General features: G+C 41.0%; 1 protein-coding gene across 1 annotated transcript in view; it reads right to left on the bottom strand.

Moving 5' to 3' along the window:
- Window positions 1-23800, bottom strand: part of adgra1b (adhesion G protein-coupled receptor A1b) — a 537318-nt gene that overhangs the window by 84461 nt on the left and 429057 nt on the right. Inside the window, exons 13-14 of the mRNA XM_078564920.1 lie at window positions 23356-23563; window positions 22236-22444 (exon numbers count right to left, since the gene is read on the bottom strand). Of these exons, the coding sequence (XP_078421046.1) occupies window positions 22236-22444; window positions 23356-23563 (417 nt within the window). The remainder of the gene's footprint in view (window positions 1-22235; window positions 22445-23355; window positions 23564-23800) is intronic.

Below are 23800 nucleotides of genomic sequence, written 5' to 3'. Positions count from 1 at the left end.
CAACAATGGCAATTTTAGCCCTGTCAATCCTGCAAAGTCCTCTTTACTAACATGTGTGCCAAAGTTGAGAGAGCTGTCTCACAGACTAATCCTCATGGAATCATACCTTACAGATAACGTCCAAGACACCACCATCACCATCCCTGGCTATGTCCTGTCCCACCGGCAGCACAGACCCAGCAGAGGTGGTGGCACAGTGGTAAACAGTCAGGAGGGAGTTGCCCTGGGGGTCCTCGACATCAACCCCATGAAGTTTCATGGCATCAGGTCAAACAAGGAAACCTCCTGCTGATAACCATGTATTGCCCTCCCTCAGCTGATGAATCAGTGTTCCTCCATGTTGAACACCACTTGGAGGAAGCACTGAGGGTGGCAAGGGCACAGAATGGATGGGGGACTTCAATGTCCATCACCAAGAGTGGCTCAGTAGCACCACTACTGACCGAGCTGGGCAAGTCCTAAATGACATAGCTGCTAGACTGGGTCTGCGGCAGGTGTGAGGGAACCAACAAGAGGGAAAACATACTTGACGTCATCCTTACCAATCTGGCTGCCGCAGATGCATCTGTCCATGACAGAATCGGTGGGGGTGACCACCGGACAGTCACTGTGGAGACTAAGTTCCATCTTCACATTGAGGATACTCTCTATCATGTTTACTGGCAGTACCACTGTACTAAATAGGATAGATTTTGAACAGATCTAGCAAGTTAAGACTGGGCATCCATGAGGCGCTGTGGGCCATCAGCAGCAGCAGAACTGTACTCGAATACAATCTGTAACCTCATGGCCTGGCATATCCCCCTCTCAACCATTACCATCAAGGCAGGGGATCAACCCTGGTTTAATGAAGAGTGTAGGAGGGCATGCCAGGAGCAGCACCAGACATACCTAAAAATGAGGCGTCAACCTGGTGAAGCTCTAACACAGGACTACTTGCATGCCAAACAGCATAGGCAGCAAACAACAGATAGGGCTAAGCGATCCCACAACTAACAGGTCTGATCTAAACTCTGCAGTCCTGCCTCATCCAGTCGTGAATTGTGGTGGACAATTAAACAACTCACTGGAGGAGGAGACTCCACAAATATCTCTATCCTCAATGATGGAGGAGCCCAGCACATCAGTGCAAAAGATAAGGCTGAAGCATTCACTACAATCTTCAGCCAGAAGTGCCAATGATGATCCATCTCGGCCTCCTCTGGAGGTCCCCAGCATCACAGATGCCAGACTTCAGCCAATTCGATTCACTCCACGTGATATCAAGAAACGGCTGAAGGCACTGGATACTGCAAAGGCTATGGACCCTTACAATATTCCAACAATAGTACTGAGGACCTGTGCTCCAAAACTTGCCGTGCCCCTAGCCAAGCTGTTCTGGTACAGCTACAACACTGGCATCTACCCGGCTATGTGGAAAATTGCCCAGGTATGTCCTGTACACAAAAAGCAAGACAAATCCAACCCGGCCAATTACCGCCCCATCAGTCTACTCTCCATCATCAGTAAAGTGATGGAAGGGGTCATCAACAGTAATATCAAGCAGCAGTTGCTTAGCAATAACCTGTTCCCTGATGCCCAGTGTGGGTTCCGCCAGGGCCACTCAGTTCCTGACCTCATTACAGCCTTGGTTCAAATAAGGAGAAAAGAGCTGAATTCCCGAGGTGAGGTAAGAGTGACTGCCCTTGACATCAAGGCAGCATTTGACAGAGTGTGGCATCAAGGAGCCCTAGCAAAGCTGGAGTCATTGGGAATCGGGGGAAAACTCTCCACTGGTTGGAGTCATACCTAGCACAAAGGAAGATGGTTGTGGTTGTTGGAGGTCAGTCATCTCAGCTCCAGGACATCGCTGCATGAGTTCCTCAGGTTAGTGTCCTCGGCCCAACCACCTTCAGCTGCTTCATCAATGAACTTCCTTCCATCATAAGGTCAGAAGTGGGGATGTCCGCTGATGATTGCACAATGTTTAGCACCATTCACAGCTCCTCCGATACTGAAGCAGTCCATGGATGTCCCATCCAATGCAACAAGACCTGGACAATATCCAGGCTTGGGCTGACAAGTGGCAAGTAACATTCATACCACACAAGTGTCAGGCAATAACCATCTCCAACAAGAGAGAATCCAACCATCACCCCTTGATGTTCAATGGCATTACCATCACTGAATCCCCCACTATCAACGTCTTGGGGGTTGCCATTGGCCAAAAACTGAACTGGACTAGCCATATAGATGCTGAGGCAACAAGAGCAAGTCAGAGGCTAGGAATTGTGTGTGAAGTAACCCACCTCCTGACTCCTCAAAGCCTGTCCACCATCTACAAGGCACAAGTCAGGAGTCTGATGAAATGCTCCCCACTTGCCTGGATGAGTACAGCTCCAACAACACTCAAAAAGCTTGACACCATCCAAGACAAAGCAGCCCGCTTGATTGGCACCCCATCCACAAACATTCACTCCCTCCACCACCTCCACCAGCTGTAGTATGTACCATGAACAAGATGCACTGCAGGAATTCGCCAAGGCTCCTTCGACAGCACCTTCCAAGCCCATGACCACTACCACCTAGAAGGACAAGGGCAACAGACACGTGGGAACACCACCACCTCGAAGTTCCCCTCCAAGTCACTCACGATCCTGACTTGGAAATATATCCCCGTTCCTTCACTGTCATTGGGTCAAAATCCTGGAACTCCCTTCCTAACAACACTGTGGATGTACTTACACCACATGGACTACAGTAGTTCAAGAAGGCAGCTCACCACCACCTTCTCAAGGGCAACCACGGATGGGTAATAAATGCTGGTCCAGCCAGCGAAGTTCTCATCTTGTGAATGAATGAAAAAAAACAGCTTGGCACAACTGCGATATTTCAACCCTCAGCGGCTGCCATGCAAGTGTTGTTCGTCACTCCTGCATCTCAACTGTTTTGCAAAAGCCACCAGCTAAAGGAAGCCAAGTTCTTCAGTTAGCATTCCCTGTGCCATGAGGTTCCCCAAGAAAATTTTGTGAGCTGGTGGACCACTGTTCCCCCGTAAGGCCAGTCCTACTTTCTCTGTGCTTCACAGAACATTCCCACAGGTCTAAATGTATCGCCATTTAGAGGCACCCAGAGAGAACAGGAGCAGAGAAGGGCACTTCATGGAAATAAACTTCAGGGCTAATGGGACTGATTGGTTTGGCTTGCATGGACTCAATGGGCCGAATGTCATCCTTCTATGCCGTAATGACTCTATGAGGCAGTAGACTGACTTGGCAATAAAAATTATTCACCTTTTGCCGATAAACGCAGTTTCAGCTGAATTAATCACACTGCACCGAGTTACTACTCTGAAATATATTACAGATTATTTTTGAAATTTTTGTTTGGAAAATTACATTTTAAAATGCTGCCTAGTTGCACCAGTTCAGACAGATTTTGTGTTTGACGATATGCAAAAGAGTGAGCAAAAACTCGACCAAAAAAGGCCCATTCTCAAAGTGGATGCAATTTTGGGCGCAGTCTCATCACCCGTTTTGCTGACTGCACCCAAAATGGACAATCTACCCAAGAAACGACTTCCTCTGGTGGGGGAATCCATAACTAGGTGGCCTGATCTCATATTTAAAGCCACGTTATTTAGGAGCGAAATCAGTAAGCACACAAAAAGTGCAGTGGAACTGTGGAATTCACCCTTTCAAAAGGCAGAAGTTGGGTCAAATTAAATTTTCAAGACTGACATAGATTGCTGTTATGCTCCCACTGCTACTTGGCAGTCCTACAGAATTGTGTTGTTTAGTGTGGCTTGCTTATAATTCAAAAGCAAAATAGCTGAATTCTGATTATCTTGTGTATGACTGACAGAGGCTCAGGAATGGATTCTAAATGACATGACAGTTTTTCTATGGATTTATCTTTGAAAGGGTCCCATTTAAATTTCAGTTGGTTATTATTTTGATCTTCACTACTTTATTATACTTCATTATTCCCAGGTTTGTTGAATATTTATTATTCATAGTTTTATAGAATAATCTCTTTTCTATTAATAATATTAAACCACATGTTCTCACATAAAAATGCCTCTGTAGAATTCTTTTACAAGTGGTGGGCTGCCATTGACAGCAGTGATTAGAAATGAGGATTCAATTCATATCTTTCACAAATTGAATCTTGTGGATATCTTGTTTACTATAGTTTGTGAAATATTAATGGATGTTGTGGTGACAAAATAACTGATTATTTTTTCAGTTATAGAATGTTCCAATTAATTATAGTCCTGGGTTATCATGGCCGACGCAAACATTTTCCAAATGGCATCTTGAGTTCTGAAAAATGAATAGCCATTTTCAATATTTCTCACAGAATATAATAAACGACATGGCACATTATGCAGCTACTTACAGTAATGTGAAATTATACGTCATTGTTTGCATACATTGTTAACCATTTTTCACTTTTTAATATACAAGAAAGAACTAAATTATAAATGGATGGCTAGGACTCTCAAATGAACAGCCACTTTGAACAAGAGATTGTTTTATTTTTGCTGACCTGGTGCTCAATCTAGGAATGCATTTAGCTGCTGGAGCAAAAAAATGTTTCATTCCAAGACAAAATTATACACTGCAGTCACAATAACACCAGATACAATGAACAAAATCTTCTCTGATCTATATTTATTCTGATTCAATTAAATATAGCAGAAATGACTAAATAGTTCAGGATGAGAATATACATTTTAGAATAAGGTCATACATCAGTGTGGAATTTATATACATTTAAAATTATATTCACACTATGAAGTTTAATAAAATTATTGGCATACAGTATTAACAAAAAAAAATCACATGGATGGGATTTCCATTTAGCTTTTTTAGTTTCAAACATAGCACACTGAGTTACCAAACTGCCCTACAGTCCAACTAATAATTTATTATGTTCTATGACATTATATATATATATGTGACATATATGACAAAGATAATTGATTTCTACCTAATCAATTCATGCTTGAGAGCTCATATGGAAGAATAAACCTTATGACTTTCAGGAATACAGTCATGAAGTCTACAAGGAAGTACTTCCTGAGTACTTTTATTTCTTTAAACAATTTACATTGCAGCCTACGCAATACATCTGAGAGAAGAACATTTTAGGCTATCATATGATTAACTTTATTAGTAGCTGCAGCAGAATAATTGGGAGTTAAGGTGTTCATGTCACAATACTGTGTTCATAGGTTTAATCTCAGCTGTAAAGTAAACATTTATTTACTCTAAAAAACCAGAAAGGTTCAAAGCTCCCGTTATAATGGGTCCCCAGGCCTCATTGTCATTGAATTGGTAAGCAAATCGGCAATGCCAGGCAAATCGTCAAAGGAGAGGCCCGAAGAACAGGTTGCTGCATCGCTGGCAGTTGCCCTCTGATGCGTAAGGGTAAACAGGAGAGGTAGCTGACTAGGAAAAGGGGGAAATTGGGAGGGATGATAGGGCTGATCGAGTGGCAGAGTGATGGCATCTGAAAGGTAGGGTGGTGGTGGTGTAATCAGGGAGGGTGTGACTGGCAATGACTTGATTTTAATATGAGGTAGGGAAGAGCATTCTTGCTTCTTTTGGCCCCACATTCAGGCCAAACCAATAGGGCAGAAAGGGCCTCAATCAGGTGTTATGCTTCTTATTTGCACCTGCAAGAACGTAAGAACAAAAGAAAAAAGAGCAGGAGAAGACCATATGGTCTATCGAGCCTGCTCCGCTATTCAGTATGCTCATGGCTGATTTTGTGCCTCAACTCTATTTTCCCACCGCACCCCATATTCCTTTATTCCCTTATAGGCCAAAAATCTGACTGTCCCAGCCTTAAATATATTCAATGAAGGATGAAGCAACTTCTCCTCATCTCAGTCCTAAATGATTGGCCCCTTATCCTGAAACTTCCCCAATGAGGGGAAACAACCTCTCAGGATCTACCCTGTCAAACCACAAGTTTCTTGTATGTTTCAAAAATATTGTATCTCCTAAACTCAAGAGTCTAGGTCCAATTTACTCAGCCTATCACAGGGCAACCCTCTCATGCCAGAAACTAATTAATGAACCTTCACTGCATGGCCTCCAAGGCAAGTAAATCCATCCTTAGATATGGAGGTCAAAACTACAGAGTATTCTAGGTGTGGTTTCACCAAAGCCATTTATAATTGCAGCAAGATTTCTTTAATGTTGATCCCCAATTCCCTTGCAATAAAGGCCAACATGCCATTTGCCTTCCTGATTGTTTGCTCCATCTGCTTGCTTACTTTCTGTGTTCCTTGTACAAGTACATCCAAGTCCCTCCGAACATCAACTTTTATAAGTTTCATGCCATTGAGAAAATATTCTGCTTTCCTATTCTTACTATGAAAGTCAACAACCTTAAACTTCCCAACATTATACTCCATCTGCCATCTTATTGCCTGTTCATTTAACCTGTCTATGTCTGTTTGCAGCCTCCTTGTGTCCTCCTCACAGCTCACATTTCCACTGAGCTTCGTATCATCAGCAAACTTAGATGCATGAACTTAGATGAGCTTAGAGTGTTGAGTCTCTTTGTCTAAGTCACTAACATGGATTTTAAATAGCTGAGGCCCAGCACTGGTCCTTGTGACATTCCACTAGTCACAGCTGCCAACTTGAAAATGCTCATTTATCCCTACTCTCTGCTTCCTGTCTGTTGACCAATCTCTCTCCATGTTATTATGTTACCCTCAATTCCATGAACACCTATCTTGCATATTAACCTTTTGCGTGACACCTTATCAAATGCTTTTTAAGAATCCAAGTGTTTGGCATCTACCAGAATTTGTATCTGTATTTAGCTACTCAAATAGTTATGTCCTCGAAAACCTCTAAAAAAATTAATCAAACATAATTTCCATTTCATAAAACCGTGTTGACTTTGTCTGATCATACTATGGTTTTCTAAGTGCATTGTTAAGACTCCCTTATTAATAGATTCCAGCATTTTCCCAATAACTGATGTCAGACTAACTGGCCTGTGGTTCCCTGTCTTCTCTCTCCCTCCTTTCTTGATTGGCTGTGTTACATTTGTTAATTTCCAATCTGTTCTAGAACCTAGGGAAGTATGGAAAATTATCATCAGTGCATCTATTATTTCTGCAGCTATGTCTTTTAGAATCCTGGGATGAAGGCCATCAGTCCCTCAGGATTTCTCGGATTTTAGTCCTTTAAGCTTCTCCAATACTACTTCTCTGCTGGTATTAATTACCTCAGGTTTCTTAGTCTTATTACCCTCTTGGTTACCTTCTATTTCTGGTATGTAATTTTTGTCTTCTACTGTGAAGGCAGGCACAAAATATTTTTTCAACATCTCGACCATTTCCTCATTCCCCATGATAATTTGTCCTGTCTCTGACTCCAAGGGACCAACATTTACTTGAGGCTGTCCTCCTTTTCATATACTTGAAAAGCTCTTACAATCTGTTTTTATATTCCTGGCCGATTTACTTTCATATTCTATTTTTTTCCCCTTTTTATCAACTCTCTGGTCGACCTTTGATAATTTCTAAAATACTCCCAATCGTCAGGCTTACTACGACATTATAATCCACCTGTTTCAAGCACAGCCCTAGATGCCTTTATGCTTACACAAAACAGCGTGAGGCACACTGCCCGCTCATAAAGAACACACATTTTCTGCCCATCATTTTGGAGGCTGAGATCTTTGCTTTATGCCCTAAAAGTGGGCATGGTACCACCGAACTTCTAGGACGCGATGTTACCTTCACTCGTGACTGGGCAGCTATCTGGTACAGTTGAGCCCAAAACCTCTCATCTTTTGGGTGGAATTGGTAAAATAAACTTTCTCATGCTCTTTCCTTGGCAAACCATGTCAGTGTATGGACCGTCATTAACAGCAGAAAGCCAAATATACTGTGGTGTAGATATTGCAGGCTGAGTTAGTTTGGGAAATTTGAATATAGATAAAAACTAATGGTGATAAATGAATGAAAAGGAACATTGGTTTTGTCACTATTGGCTCTGAATAACATTGGTATTGATAAAAGGAATGCCAAGTTATGGTGCTATTGGTGATATGGGTGCACAGTCATACTGTTAATAATAATGGTAAGTGCAAATATATTTTAGTGTTTTTAGTGCAAGAATTGCATAGCATTTTATAGAATTATACACTGCAGAAGGCTAATCGAGCTGTGCTGGCTCTTTGAAAGAGCTATTCAGTTCAACTGAATCTCTGGCCCTGTTCCTTCCCCATGGTTCTGAAATTACTTCCTCTTTCCTTTAAAATCATGGATGTTGAGGATTCATAAATGTTGAGAGGCAGCATGAAGTCGATTGGGACTGCCAGCTATGGGTATGGATACTGTTGATCATAGGTCTAAATTCACTGCCATAAATGTAGGCAGAAGGTATGATAATGTTGCTACTTAGACTCAGGGAAATCTGCTTCTTGGTCACAAAGTCGATACGGCCTGAAATTGAGTGGGGGGATCACATTACATGATTAACCCATGCTGTTGCTTCCAATGCAGGCAGCATGCAAACCTTGTGCTGCATACTCATTTAAATGATCTCACACGAATGGTCAAGGTCAGTCAATGTGTCTTCAAATGCCATATGCCACCAGCTGCAACATCAGCTCAAAGCATCACATCCCAATCACTCACCTACCAACAATATCTATCAATCATGGGTCAATCCTAACATTCACATGCTCAACTCACACATTTCACATTGCTGCAGGTATCCTGCAGCTTGCATATACCAACTACTCAATCATTACAGCCACAGCAGACAAACACATCGCACCACATTCACTGACTTACTTTCCTTTCTTTTGTTGGACAAGATGGCACACAGTTGGAGGTAGCAGAAGCTAACAGCCATGGTTGCATGTTCTTTAACACATGGAGGAGATGGTGTTCATCACCATTTGAAAGGCCGTGGCTGTGGCCAGGAGTGGGACTGATACCACTGAAGATGGTAAACCCATACCTTATCATCCTTCTCACATCCCCACCCTCTTCTGATTTACAGGCTGCAGATGGTGTAAGCAAATACCTCTTGCTTTCTCCCATCCCCTCATCACAACCCAACCCTTGTGCCTTTTTTCTTTCAGATATTCAAGACCTGTAACTTGGCTAGGAAGTGGTGGAAGAGAAGGAAGTGGAAGGGCAGAAAAACACTGATGAGGAGAAAATAGCATCATGTGCTCTCACAGTTGCGGCCACCAGCTCACATATTGACACTGTACATACTTTAAAGGATAGCTCAAAAGAAGGAACTTCACATGGTGAGACACTGAGCACAAGTGGTCTATGGCAAGGGCAGATTTCACAGATAGTGCAGGTGCCAGCTCTCCAGAGGGGGCAGATAACACACAAGTTATGTTGTAGGAGCCTCTTATAAGAACTTTGATGAGGCGGCCCACATACAAAGAAAGATTGGCATGCACACAAAAATGTTTGTTGCATTGACAGGTTTGCCAGGAATCTTGCGGTTATTGTCAAGGTGCATGGAGGAATCCAGCACCAATGTGCGTACAGCTTTCCCCAGAGCTTGCAGCCCATCCTTCCAGCATAGAAATGGTGGTTACCTTCATGGGAACACTTATGGGATCATGATGCAGTGCCTGATGGTTATGCCTCAACTTCCATTGCAGCACAGGAAGGGGCACACAATTGTGTCAGAATGGTAAGTTAACATTCCTAATCATTATCATTATTATAGTAAATAGACTCAGTGCCTGAATAGGATATTTGTACAGTATAGGCAGAGTCCAGACTGATGTTAATTGTTAAACTTTGGAAAACTCTGAATTGTAGTTCGTTTGGTAATTCAACTACAGTTTTAAGTTCATTGAAAGGATAATTTGTACACCCTTTATTGAACATGTCATTTTTACATGAAGTATATTATGGATTGTTACAGAAAGTGTCATAAGTAATGAACTTCAAATAATTGTGGATAGATTTTGAAATGCGTCTATGAATAATTTGTTACTGTAATTATTCCTCAGAGTCTTTAATGACCATTCTGTGACCATAGTCTGGAATCAGTTCTTCAGCTTGCTAATGGGACACTTTCCATTTCCAGTGTGATCTGCTTAGTGGTATCGACAAAGTGATACCCATAAGGTATGCATAAATACCATTAAAGATTCTAGTAAGGTATTTTGTATTGGATATACAATATACAAATATATATATAAATATATTAAAAGAAGCATAAAATAATTGGATGATTTTAATGAGAAACATATAATAGCATTTTCAGAGTCTTTCTTTGTAAGATTGCAGACAGCGTCCAACTTAATTGATCTAGTACCATACAACTTGATTAAAATACAGTTGGGATGCTTTTCTCTAGAAATTTCAGCTTTTGTTATCATTTTTAGCCATTATTCTCACCTTGAATATTTTGCTCATCCATGTTGCTCACCTTTATACATCTTTCTTCATCTGCAACTCTGAGGACACTAAGGCTGCAAATTTCGGTTGCGTAGCATCTGTACCTTTGGCACTACAAGTGTCATTTTGGGTATAAAATGGCATCCACTCTGCGCAAGCAGAGGTTGTGATCATGGCAGAGACCATTTTGGTAAGGACATTAGCACAGGTTTATAGAGGGTGCACCGGAAGTATACAGATTTGGTAGATTGTGACATTAGTCAGCATATTATACCAGCAGCGCCATTTTCACTTTGAATGCTGTAAGTAACACCCTCTCTTAATCTTGCACAGTGAACAAGCATCCAGTAGCAGGAAGGAGCCTCCAGCAGTGTTACTTGAAGAGATCATCAACTACAACTTCAGGTCAGCTGCTGATTGATTTCTACTGGCCGTGGCTCCATTAGAAGTACTTGGAGGTTTGTGCTGTTACAAAAGTTGCCGAAATCTACAAAGATTTGTGTGACACAGTGAAGGCATTCACCCTCACTTCAGTGTTTCTGTTCAGGCTACTTGCTCCCAGATATGGGTGCAGTAGTTTCCATCCTCCTTGGTCTGCAGCATGATAGGCTGAGTGAGCAAAGAGAACCCAGAGCAGGGGAAGCTTCTTGACGAGGGAAGAGGAGGAGAAAAGCTCTCAAGCAGGAGACCACACCCATCCAGAATCTTCAGGGAATGATTGTCTGATTTCAGCCTCGTCGAGGAACAGTGTGTTAGGCTCTGTTTCACTAAGAAGGTGCAGTATCAGAGCAGTACATGAACAGCACTGCCAACTGTGACGGTGACTGTGAACATTAACTTTTACGCATCTAGCTTCTTCCAAGCTGGAACAGGCAAATTTGTAGCATTTCCCAGTTTGCCATCCAATGTTGTGTAAGGGAGGTCACTGAGGGTCTTATGCAAAAAGGGTTGACTGTATCTCATTTCCTCACGATAGTAAAAAAGGTGGAGCAAGTTCACGGCTTCGCCAGGGTTGCAGCTACCCCATGGTATAGGACACCACCGCCTGCACAGACATTAGTCACAATGTTGCAATAAAAGCCACCATAAAACAAACATTGCCAATCAACTTTGTCAATTAAACCATCCAATATTCCATACAAAAGTCAACCAAGTAATTACTTTTGAATAAAGCCATTTAGATTGTACAAAGCGAATGGTTTTATGATGATTGAAGCTATGTGGAAAGTTAGGAATGGAATGTGTCAGCGTAACATTTTTAAGTTAAACAGAATCTGATCACTGCAATGAAACAGTCAGATCAAATATCATACACAACGTTTTGCTATTTTAGTTAATATAATCTTAAGTATAAAAGTTCTATTTTATGGCGCTCAACTTGCTGCAACAAGCAATGCTAAACCAAGCACAGTGTCACACTGCATCCTGTGCCGGCCATGTGATTCTGTCAGGTTTTTATTATTTTGAGTATTTTCATGTTATACTTCAGACAAGGTGAAAACAGAATTCACAGTACAAGTAAAGGGTTGGAACATGCAATGATACACTTATACTTATATAGTTTTCTAACTGGGGCTGGGGAAAGGCGAAGGAGGAAGGAGAGGGGTTTTGAATTGCTGTCAGCCTGTGTCTCACCTGAAAAAAACAGGTGAACAACAGTGAAAAATCTGGCAGGGGCTCTTTTTCACCCGTTTTCCTGCCCTAATCAATTTTCAGGCAAGGCTGAAAATAGACAGCTACCACTGCAACTCAAAACAGGAAGGAGGCTGTTTAAATATGCAAATCCAAGTCCTACACCGATTAAAAAAACTCTGTTTGCAATTTCTGTGCTGAAATGAGCAGAGCATCCATGATACATAGTAATCCCATTTTCACCAGTCATTGTGAGGTCTAATCTTCGATCGAATTGCTGAAGGCTTCGCCAAATGGACAGATTTTTAAAAGAAGGTTTTTGTGAGGCAAGAAGGAGGTGGAGTGTTTCTCCAGGCCCCACAGAAACTTTCAGGTCTATTGCCAGCTCGTTCTCACCCTGCACCCCACAAATACCAGCCCCTTCCCCCCCCCAATAGGAACATAGGAGCAGTAGGCCATTCGGCTCCTCGAGCCTGCTCCACCATTTAACCAGGTCATGGCTGATCTTCTATCTCAACGCCATCTTCCTGCGCCATCCCTGTATCCCTTAATGTCATTGGTGTCTAGAAATCTATCAACTTCTGCTTTGACGCAGTGACTGAGCCTCTACAGCTCTCTGGAGTAGAGAATCCCAGGATCTACACAGCAACAAAACTGACAAACCGCAGTTAGGTGCCTGTGATGTGTTCACAGTTCGCCAGGCAAAAAAATTACATTGGTCTCGCTACTGAAAACAGTTCAGATCTCCCAATTGCTGCCTTGAGCAGGCACACAATCATGTTAAATCTCCTCCTTGGCTCTCATTATACTGATCTCTGTAATGAGACTGTTACATATGCGTGCTATTGGTCATAATCTTAAATGCGAGTCATGAGAAAAGGTGTAAAATACTTGGTTATAAAGTGTGAAAATCATTGAGGTTTATATCTCACTGTTGTTCCCTAATGTATATAGCGTGTGTGCTCTAGAAAATGCATGAGAGCAGAAGAGTAGCATTTAACAATGCTCCAAACCACTCTAATGTTAAAGCACCTTGTTGAGTAAAAGCCAGTGTTCATTTGCATTTAGAGAGAGCTAATAGATATAACAGAATAGATTTTTGTCCTCACTGCCAGGGCAGTAATCTGACAGGGAATTTGCCTACGCTTTACAGAACCTGTCTAGCTTCGTTCTATTAATTTCAATGAAATTGGCTAATGGCAGAAATGCAAAGCGGCTGTTAGAGAATCAGCAGCCTGTTTTACATCAAGCCTGATTTTCTTTTCCATTACCCCCTCACTCCCATTGGCCAAATTCACCGCCTCTACTCAGCGTCCAACTTCTGTGCAAATACCATCACCTAGAAATTTACAGCTTAGAAATAGGCCATCTGGCGCAATCAGTCTGTGGTTGTGTTTATTTTCCACACGGGTCTCCTCCCACCTTATTTTAACTCACCATATGAAAATGCCCTTTCTCCCTCATGTACTCAACGAACTTCCCCTTAAATGCATACTACAAAAATCATCTCAACATTCCATGTGGTAGTGATGTCCACATTCTCACCACTCTGAATGAAGAAACTTCTCCAGAATTCCTTATTGGATTTATTCCTGACAAATATTTATAATTCTCAGTTTTAGACTGTCCCATAAAGAGTCCCTGTCTCAAGGAAAATTCTGCTGTGCAATACAACCACATGAAGTGCTCATACACTAATATCATTCACTGTAATTTCTGAGCATGTAAGCTCTGGATATAAATTCCATGTAAATCTTTATCTACATAAATCACATTAACTAAAACATTGTGCTTTTCCTAATTTCCTCTTTTAGCTCCTTATGATTTGGTCAACATTTCTCACTCAAACACCACCAAAAGTAGACACACTCATTGCAACTTGTGCTATCCTGCTGTGTGACAAGGGGCTGGCATGTTTGCTTTCATAGCAATTAGCGCATTTCAAACTAATTGAAACTGAAGGTGGGCGGAGGTAATGTTTTCGCCCGTTTGTTAGTTTGTAAACAATATATCTCAAAACCTAATGGACTTAGTACACAGATAGGGGAAGGCTCAAGAAAGAACTGATTAGTTTTTGGCAAAGATGCAGATCTAGATACAGATCCTGGAATTTTTAAAAGGATCCATTAACATTGGGAAATTGGATGAATTGACATGTTTAAAGAATGCTATGGGTTGTTTGATTTAGAATGCTGTTGATTGTTTTAGAATGTTGCGGATTGTCTCAGCTGCTGTGGTGGATTTGTCACAGCTGTCAAAATGAGAGCAGGGGTTTCAAAGCAGGTTGTTAGGTGTAGTTTGGCCTTAAGCCTCCTCAGTGAGATGGAAACTCTTTTTTTCCAGCTTTGTACTTGCAGAGCATCAACCAGGCAGGGAAAATCCTCAAGAAAGAGCAACATCATTGTAATAAAGTTGAGTTAGCACAGCGTGGTAGAGGTATGCGTTCTACAGAGCCCTCTTCACTTGTTATGTTAAGCATTTTACAATGTTTCTCAGGGCATGAAAACTGCCATATAAATGAAAGTATTTTCTTTCCTTTACTTTCATCCTCTCCTGGCAGCCCTAATTTACTCAGATACAGTTCAGGTGCTGGAACATCTGTGGTAGCTTAACCAAGTGCCCATTGTTCCCGTGTGAGTCTAGACAGCCAGCATAAACAAATGGTTAGGCACAGCTGACTGTGAGTCTATTCTCTCTCACCTGTTGTCCATGCATGTGCATTTTCTTGCTGAGTTTATTAAATATTTATCCAGTGCAGAAACCTCAGCCAGTTTTCCTCTCCATACTCTAGGGACAGTGACTATTGCTGTGGCTGAGTTTAGCTATCTCAAGCAAGGCTGGGAATTGTACATTGGATTTTCTGGATTGTATTGTTTAGTACCTTTATTCATTAGGTCACTGGGGTCTTTAAAATATTGCTATTTATGTTAAGCTTGAATTGACCTGAAGCTAAACTGAAGAGCCAGTCTCAATTTCTGCTTGTGTTTGTGGTTGGAGAATCTGATTAGAATAATATACTTTCGTGAATTCACAAATAAAGACAGGAGATGACATAAACATTTCCTTACCGTAGCTACCTTTAAATACTAGACCATGAGCCTTGCCTTTTACAAAGGTTTCAAGACCTTGTTTCAAGCCCTGATCAGGCACAATGTATCTTTTAAATTCACCGGCAGAGATCTATATAGGGCGAACACATAAAGGCATTTTACCATATGGCTCATAATTTGTTGTACTCACACAATCATTCCAGCATTGCCTCTCAGTGTCCTGCCTGCAGATTGTGACAAGCAAGTCCAGGCAGCCAGATGCTCCCTTTAGAGATGAAGCCAGCAGCTGATGCCAGTTAGGGAATCAGCTGGCAAGTGATGAGGGCTAGCAGGGTCCCAGGACACTTCTATACAGTAAGAGGAGGCACCCATGTACCAGCCTGGCTATCAGGGAGGTATTTAGAAGGATAATTAGATGAAGTGATATATAAAAGACTGGGGTGTTTATTTATTTGAACTCAATTTTTTAAAAATACAATATGAATATATTGCAAGTTTTGTTATTCATGGGCACTGAAGTCATTCAGAAAGACGAACACCCATTTGATGTGAAGTCTTATACTCAGGTGATAAATATTGGCTAGGTCCAGTTGGGGCAGCAGGATCTGCTCAGCCTCATATGAGAAAGTTGGTAGTGGTTTCAAGGAAGATCACTTTCCTAGCAATTTGCATAGGAGATGGTGAGGGTGAAGAATGCTGCTACATTGGATTGCTTTGTAAATGCCTCCTGTAGTATTTGACCAGATGATGTTTGCAGCTGAGGGATGATTTCTCTGAATGGTCATTCTGTTGATGAACTGAGGCTGACACTTCCATTTCAATAGGTGCCACTGTCTCCGCATCATTCAAATTGAACTGTAGGGCATAATAGCGTAGGGTACAGCATGTAATCAGAATCTTAAGCAGCTTTGGGACTGCACCAGAACTTTCCAGGCAGCAGAAGGCTTCTATGATCCTCTCCATCTCATGCCTTTTTTAATCCATCCATGGGGTTTTGGTTTCACTGGCAAGCCTAGTATTTATTGCCCATCCCTAACTCCCCTTGACAAGGTGGTGGCGAGGTGCCTTGTTGAACCATTGCAGTCCGTGTGGTGAAGGTACTCCCACAGTGCTGTTAGGTAGCAAGTGTCTGCATTTTGATCCAGCGACAATGAAGGAACACCAACATATTTCCAAGTCAGGATGGTGTGTGACTTGCAGGGGAACTTGTAGGTGGTGGTATTCCCATGTACCCGTGTACCTTATCCTTCTAGATGATAGAGGTTGCAGGTTTGGAAGATGCTGTCAAAGAAATCTTGGAGAGTTGCTGCAGTGCAGCAGGTGGTTGGTGCATACAACAGACACAGAGCACCAGTGTTGCTGGAGCTGCACTCATCCAGGCAATCAGATGATATTCCATTATACTCCTGACTTGTGCCTTGTAGATAGTGGACTGGCTTTGGGGATGAAGGAAGTGAGTCACTTCCCGTGGAATATCTAGCCTTTGACTTGCTCTTGAAGCCACAGTATTTACATCGCTTGTCAAGTTAAGTTTCTGGTTTGGACACTCAGGAAGTTGATGGTGGGAGATTCAATGATGGTAATAACATTGATTGTCAAGGGGACACAGTTAGACTTTCTTTTGTTTGAGATGCTCATTGCTCCTTATGTGGCATGAATGTTACTAGCCACATGTCAGCCCAAACCTAAATATTGTCCAAGCTTTGCTGCATGCAGACACAAACTGCTTCATTATCTGAGGGATTGTGAGTGGAACATTGTGCAATCATCAGTGAATTTTCCCACTTCTGAGTAATTATGGAGGGAAGGTCACTGATGAAGCAACACATTGCTCTGAGGAACTCCTGCCGCGAAGTCCTTGGGTTGAGATGATTTGCCATTAAAAACCACAGCCATCTTACTTCGTGCTAGGTATAGCTCCAGCCAGTGGAGAGCTTTGCCCAATTCTCATTGATTTCAATTTTACTAGGGTTCCTTGATGCTACACTCGGTAAAATGCTGCCTTGATGTAAAGGGCAGTTACTCTCATCTCACCTCTAGAATTCAGCTTTTTTGTCGACATTTGGGCCAAGGCTGTAATGATGTCTGGAATTGAGTAGCTCTGGTGGAATCCAAATTTAGCATGTGTGAGAAGGCTATTGATGAGCAATGCTAATGCTGTCAATGGCACCTGACATCACTTTGCTGCTGATTGAGACTAGACTGATGGGGTGCTAATTGGTTAGATTGGATTTGTCCTGCTTTCTCTGGGCAGGACATACGTGGGCAATTTTGCAGATTGCCAGCTGGATGCCAGTGTTGTAACTGTACTGGAACAGCTTGATTTGGGGCATTACAAGTTCTGGAGCACAAATTTTCAGCACTACGGTCGGAATCTCAGGGCCCGTAGACTTTGCTACCTCCAATGTCTTAAGCCATTTCTTGATATCACATGGAGTGAATCAAATTGTCTGAAAACTGGCAGCTGTGATGATAGGGACCTCTGTCAGAGGCCAAGATGGATCATCCAGTCGGCACTTCTGGCTGAAGATAGTTGTAAATGCTTCAGCCTTGCCTTTTGCACTGACTGCCATCATTGAGGATGGGGATGCTTGTGGTGCCTCCTCCTCCCTTTGGTTGTTTAACTGTCTACCACCTTTCATGACTGCACAGCTTTGATCGGGTCTACTGGTTATTTAGATCGGTCTCTTGTATGTTGCTTCCACTGATTACTATGCATGTAGCCCTGTGCTGTAGTTTCACGTGGTTTACACCTCATTTTAGGTAAGTTCGATGGTGCTCCACCATGCTGTTCCACTGAACCAGGGTTGATCCCCTGGGTTGATGGTAATGATAGAGTGAGGAATATGCCAGACCATGAGATTTCAGTTTATGGTGGAGTACTATTCTGCTGCTTCTGACAGCCCATGGATGCCCAGCTTTGAGCTGCTAGATGTGATCTGAAAATATCCCATTTTGAACAGTGATAGTGCCACACAACACAATGGACGATATCCTTAGTGTGAAGAAAGGACTTGTTTCTGCAAGAACTGTGCGGTGGCCACTCCTACCAAAACTGTTGTGCACAGATGTAGCTGCAGCAGGTAGATCAGCGAGGGTGAGGTCGAGTAGGTTCTGCTCCTCCTTTTGGTTCTCTCACCACCTGTCACAAGCCTAGTGTAATAGCTATATTGTATATCCTTTAGGACTTGGCCAACTTGGTCGGTAGTGCTGCTACCAAACAATTCTTAATAGGGAACATGAAGCCCCCTACCAAGAGTCTATTCTGTGTCCTTGCTATGCTACCCTCAGTGCTTCTTCCAAGTGATGTTCAACAAGGAGGATCACTGACTCATCAGCTGAGGAAGGGCAATAGGTGATAATTAGCCAGAGGTCCCTTTGCCCATGTTTAACCTGATGCCATGAATGATCATGCAGTCCCAAGTTGAGAATGAGAACTTCCAGAGCCAGTCCCTCCATTCTGTACATGATTGTGACGCCACATCTTCTGGGCGAGTCTGTTCTACTACTTGGTTGGAGTGAGACCATGAAGTGTTAGCCTCAGTGAAAACAACCCAAAGGTAGAAAAAGGCAGAAATCCACAAAAACAATAGTTCTCAAATTGCTCAATTCCACCTGAAACTGATGACTGGGGGGTAGCTGTGCCTATTTGAGGTGGGTATTAGCGACTCATAGTTCAATTATGGCTTAAAAGGCATATGGCATAAATAAATTTTCATTCACAGATGCAGCAAATAACTTTTGTACCTATACAAATAAGCCCCACTGGACTTGGAGAGCAGATAGTGAAAGCTGCTAAAAATAATGGTGAAAATTCCTCTTTAGTGCTAAAACTACGGATTGTACGAAGCATAAATTTCCTTGATCTCTTTGGCACAGAACTCGCACATGTACGGTGGCATTATTAAAGGTACATTGTGATTAGCTGATTTTTGGTCGCTGTTGCAAAGGGCATTAGTCAAAATCACACAAGCATTCCATTTTGTTAGCAGCATGCGAAAATCCATGAAATTTAAACCACTTTCTGGGCAAAAAAAGCAAAAATAGAAAGAAAGATAAAGCTTGTATTTATATAGCACCTTTCACGACCTCAGGATATCCCAAAGCATTTAACAGCAAATGAAGTAATTTTGAAGTTTAGTCACTGCTGTAATGCAAGGACATGTGACAACATAGAAAGTTCCTACAAGCAACAATGTGATAAATGACTAGATATCTGTTTTACTGATGTTAGTTGAAAAATGAATGTTGGCAAGATGCTGAGAGAACTGGCCTTGTTTGAATGGTGCCATACAACCTTAAACAATAGTAAGAAGGCTGACATGGCATGGTTTAATGCTTCATGCACAATACAGTGCTCCCTCAATACTGCACTGAGGCAATAGCATAGATTATGTACTTAACTGCTGGAGTGTGCCTTGAACCCACAGCCATATTACTCCAAGTCACCACTGAGCCACGGATGACTCTGTACATAGCCTCAATGGCTATCAGGTAATCAATAGAGTTGCAAAATTGTTTTTTAAGAATGTCAATGAGCTTACTTGCAAGCTACAAAATAACACGCAGATCATAACAAGTTCCAACAATTGTGGAGACAAGAATGTCACAAACAATGCAAAGTCATTATTTGCATGAACATGTCATTAATTCTATTGTTACACAAACCTCATCATCTAGGTGATCTTCAAGGCTATAGCAGACAAAAATGTTCTTACCATGCAGCAGACACAGTACTTTTATAATCCCATTTACAAAGAGGTTTTACTCCATGGTAAATGCAGTATAAATGTTCAGAAGAACTGTTGAGAGGTGCTGCGATGAAAGGTCATCAGCCTGAAACATAACTCTGTTTCTCTCTCTGCAGATACTGCCAGGCCTGCTGAGTATTTCCAGCAATTTTTATTTTTAATTTGGATTTCCAGCATTTGCAGTATTTTGCTTTTGCATTATAAATATTCAGATTCTTGACAAGAATTTAGATCTGGCAAAGAATTGATATAAAACTTCACCTCGGGGAAGAGGGATTCAATGCTAGTTTTCCACCACATAACTGCAATGCAAGCTCCTGACTCAAAATACAATACCAGAACAGCACACCTCCACATAATATGTATGTCACAATTCAGATCTTACTTGCTATATTTTACTGCGATCAGAAATACCCTTGCTAGCATTCTCTTCATTACCTGAGTCCCTTGCTGAGGTGAATGTAAATAAGGTGACTCAGATGCCTAACAGTTACCTATAGCAGTTATTACCATTTTTACTACAGTTGCCAATGTCAACACTCATATTACTATTTTGGATGCTCCTGAATTACAGAAGATTAAGGTGCTAACGTGCTCAGATGTAACAAATTTAATTAGAATATTTTGGAATCACACAGATCAGCTTGCTGTGTCCTTTTTGTCTTTATTAATATTTTATGGAGTATTCACGTTAAATAAGTATATTGGCATAGTGTCAATGTAGCGATGTTGCGAAAATAGCTTCTCAGTACAATACAGTGTCAATATAATCTTGTAAAATTCATGAAAAGCTAGATGTAGAACTCCCTCCTAAATATATTACCTTACCTTAATACTTCTTAATTAACAACAGAGCCTACTAGGTTGAATAGAAACTGCACTCCTCTAGAATTTTTCAGTTAAACACATTTCTTAATGTGCAATACTGACAACTAACTAATTTTGAATATGTGTGACTATCTAACGATAATTTTAGTTGATGCTTGGAATAATATAATAATATCCATGATGAGCTTTTGAAGGCATTATTTTTTAAAAACTTAATTCTGGGGGTGAGGGAATATAGTCAAACTAGCATTATGACATTCAACTAAATATTCCCACTTTGGCTGCTGTCCAAGAGCTCTAGAAGAAACTCAAAATATTTTCAAAGAGGAATGATTTATGCCTTGGTGAGTGATAATAATCACATTACACTACAGACTGTCACAAACCCATGCTATGATTGGCCAACATCTGTGCTCCATCTGACAGCAGATTAGTATTCTGCACACACTTATCCTCTGTTCCACAGTCGTCAGTACAGCTGCCTTTTACAAATACATACCAATACCTTGACATTTACACAATTACAAACCTTTGAACATGTAAACAAACTGGACCTACTTATCTAAGTGTAATTCTGCCAAAATAATTAATTTGCAAATGCAATACATTTGATTGCAGCATGCAAAAGTAGGATTTAATGCTTCAATTCACCTATCGGAAAATTCCTGTTCCGAATGATAAAGCACTTTTAAATCCAATATTCCCAAATTGCTCCCACTAGAAAGGGATGTTAAGTATGTGTTGATGATCTCACCATGTACTCTATTTCACAAATTTGACACACCCATTCTTTCTTTTGATGGGATGATGCTCAATTTATATGCATATTATACATTGTGTGGAATGTGAAATGCGAGTCAGAAATGAAAGGGTATGCCACAGGAAGTACAAAGGCACTAAAATGAATTAGAGTATGTTGGTGGCATTTTGTCAAAATTTTAAAACACATCTTGTAGTTGCTAATGATCCCACCTTTAACAGCATGCAGTGTTTATTGTGGGTGAGAATGTCTAATATATATTACAGACAGTGACATCAGTAAACAGATTATAAACCCATACTTGGATATAACAATAAAATGGCAACTACTGCTGTGGAAAATTAGGACTGAATGCTCTTGTTTCTTCTCTGGTCTTTTAAAAAATTCCCTTTAACTGTCTATTTCTCTCTTGCCTGATTGGAATAGTCTGTACAATACAATTTACATGCAGAAACAGAAACCCTTTCAGGAATACAATATTGAACACCAAACATCAACATATATGCCAGGAAAGATTTAGCCTACAGATAAATCAAGTTCCCTGATTATTTTCTAGCATAATTTCTTCACCTACAATTTATGATGCCAGACTTAAATGTTCATCTGCAATATACTGGAGCACTGCAGTCTGCAAAAAATGATGTTGAATTATTTATATTTAATGCTGCCTATAAAATATTGCTGCCTTATTCTCGGACATCCCTTCATGAGACAGTTTATAAAATATTATCCTCTTTATTGAGGATGTGTTAAAGGGAAAGTGATGGTTTGTTAGCAAGCATAACTTTCTATTCAATGTTCAGACATGTACTCACCATTAGTACTGCAAAGTTACCGAAGTGCATACATTGAATGGTGGTAATATTGCTTGCAGAGCCTGTTATATGGCACCCTTTAGCATGCCAACCACCGTGCCCATCCAAAAGGTCAAAATCCCAATATGCTGCAGTGGGATCTGCACCCAGTGCAAAGTGCCTCAGAACAACAGTAATGTGTTTAGTGAGGTTCCCGAAGCTGCACCCATCTGCAGAAGCAAATTGAATTAGGTAAATGGAGTGGAAAGGTTTATAGCTGAATACAATGTACACAGATCTGGAAGGTTTTGACTGCAAGAATCGCAGGATAAAAAAATACTTCTGTGCTTAAATATCATAATAAAAACTTTCAGCACAAATTATGAATTGTAATGTAATTAAAGAACATGAAACTTCTAACTCTTTTACAAAGCATTCTGTTGGAATACGTTACAGAGAAATAAAAACTTATTATAATGAATTAGAGTAAAGCTATGCTAGAATTTCAGCAGGACAGGTATTGGTATTTGTCTTTAGCCTTTGTTTACATTATCCTCAACATATGCATTTATGCTTTATGGAGGTTAAAATCATGTGTGTAATGAGTGTTACTGCTCCCCCACAAAACAAAATTCTTTTTGAAAATGGATAGAGTCATCCACAGTGCAAAAATAATTTTCAGGAATGCAAATTGTTTATGCCCTGATTAAAGCCATATATTACACTCAATATTGGAATACAGCTGATGATGGGCGTAAGCTAGAAACATATCAGAACGGATGGACTTGTTTGAATAAGTTACATAATTAGAGAGGGCAATTATGGAGAACTATAGAAATTGATGTTAGAGATTATGATGCAGCTATTAGACACAGATCTCGCTTTTTACATCCATGTGTAGCAACAAATTGAAGGTCAGCAATGCAACCAGTATTATTTTAGTTAAATGCTACATTTTGCAAATGGTTTGAGAAACAGCCTACTGCAAACACAGAAACCCATGAATCTGCTCAATTTCATTGTCTCTCAAAGTAAAACGAAAACCTATTTGAGGTGCTAAATAGATATGATATTTAGGAATCTCATGTGCATCATTTAAACTGTCAGAATATTTAGTTTTCAAATGTAAATAGAATCTTACCTATTTTGACGAAGACAACTGGAGTTGAAACACACTTGCGTTTCCCATCATCAGCAAGGTTTGATGAGTTACCTGTACTGGGAAAGAGTTTTCCATTCCGGAATACAATAAATTGCAGCTTGCAAGATGAGTTGTCAACAGTGTGCAAGGCGAGAAAATGAGTGAAAATTGCTGGTGGCAACTGAACTGATGCCACTGCCACGGTGTTCTGTAGAATTAAAGAAAGAGGAAAAGATGTGAGTCACTACATTCTTGTTTTCAATATTTTCCTTTACAGCAAGGCATATGAACTGTCTCTTTTACCGACAGATTGGAAGCTACCAAAAAAAGGAGTCATAACCAGGGGAATAGCTATAATTCAGTGCATTTTAACAAACAGCACATTTCCATTGCCTGAGAGAGTTTTCTGGTCAAGCTCCCTGCTGCAGAGGTGAGAATGGTTCCT

The sequence above is a fragment of the Cetorhinus maximus genome, chromosome 20 (genome assembly GCF_964194155.1).
Source record: "Cetorhinus maximus chromosome 20, sCetMax3.hap1.1, whole genome shotgun sequence".
Lineage (NCBI taxonomy): Eukaryota > Metazoa > Chordata > Chondrichthyes > Lamniformes > Cetorhinidae > Cetorhinus > Cetorhinus maximus.
The sequence above is the reverse complement of the archived record's forward strand: the minus strand, read 5'-3'. Positions and strand labels throughout refer to the sequence as shown.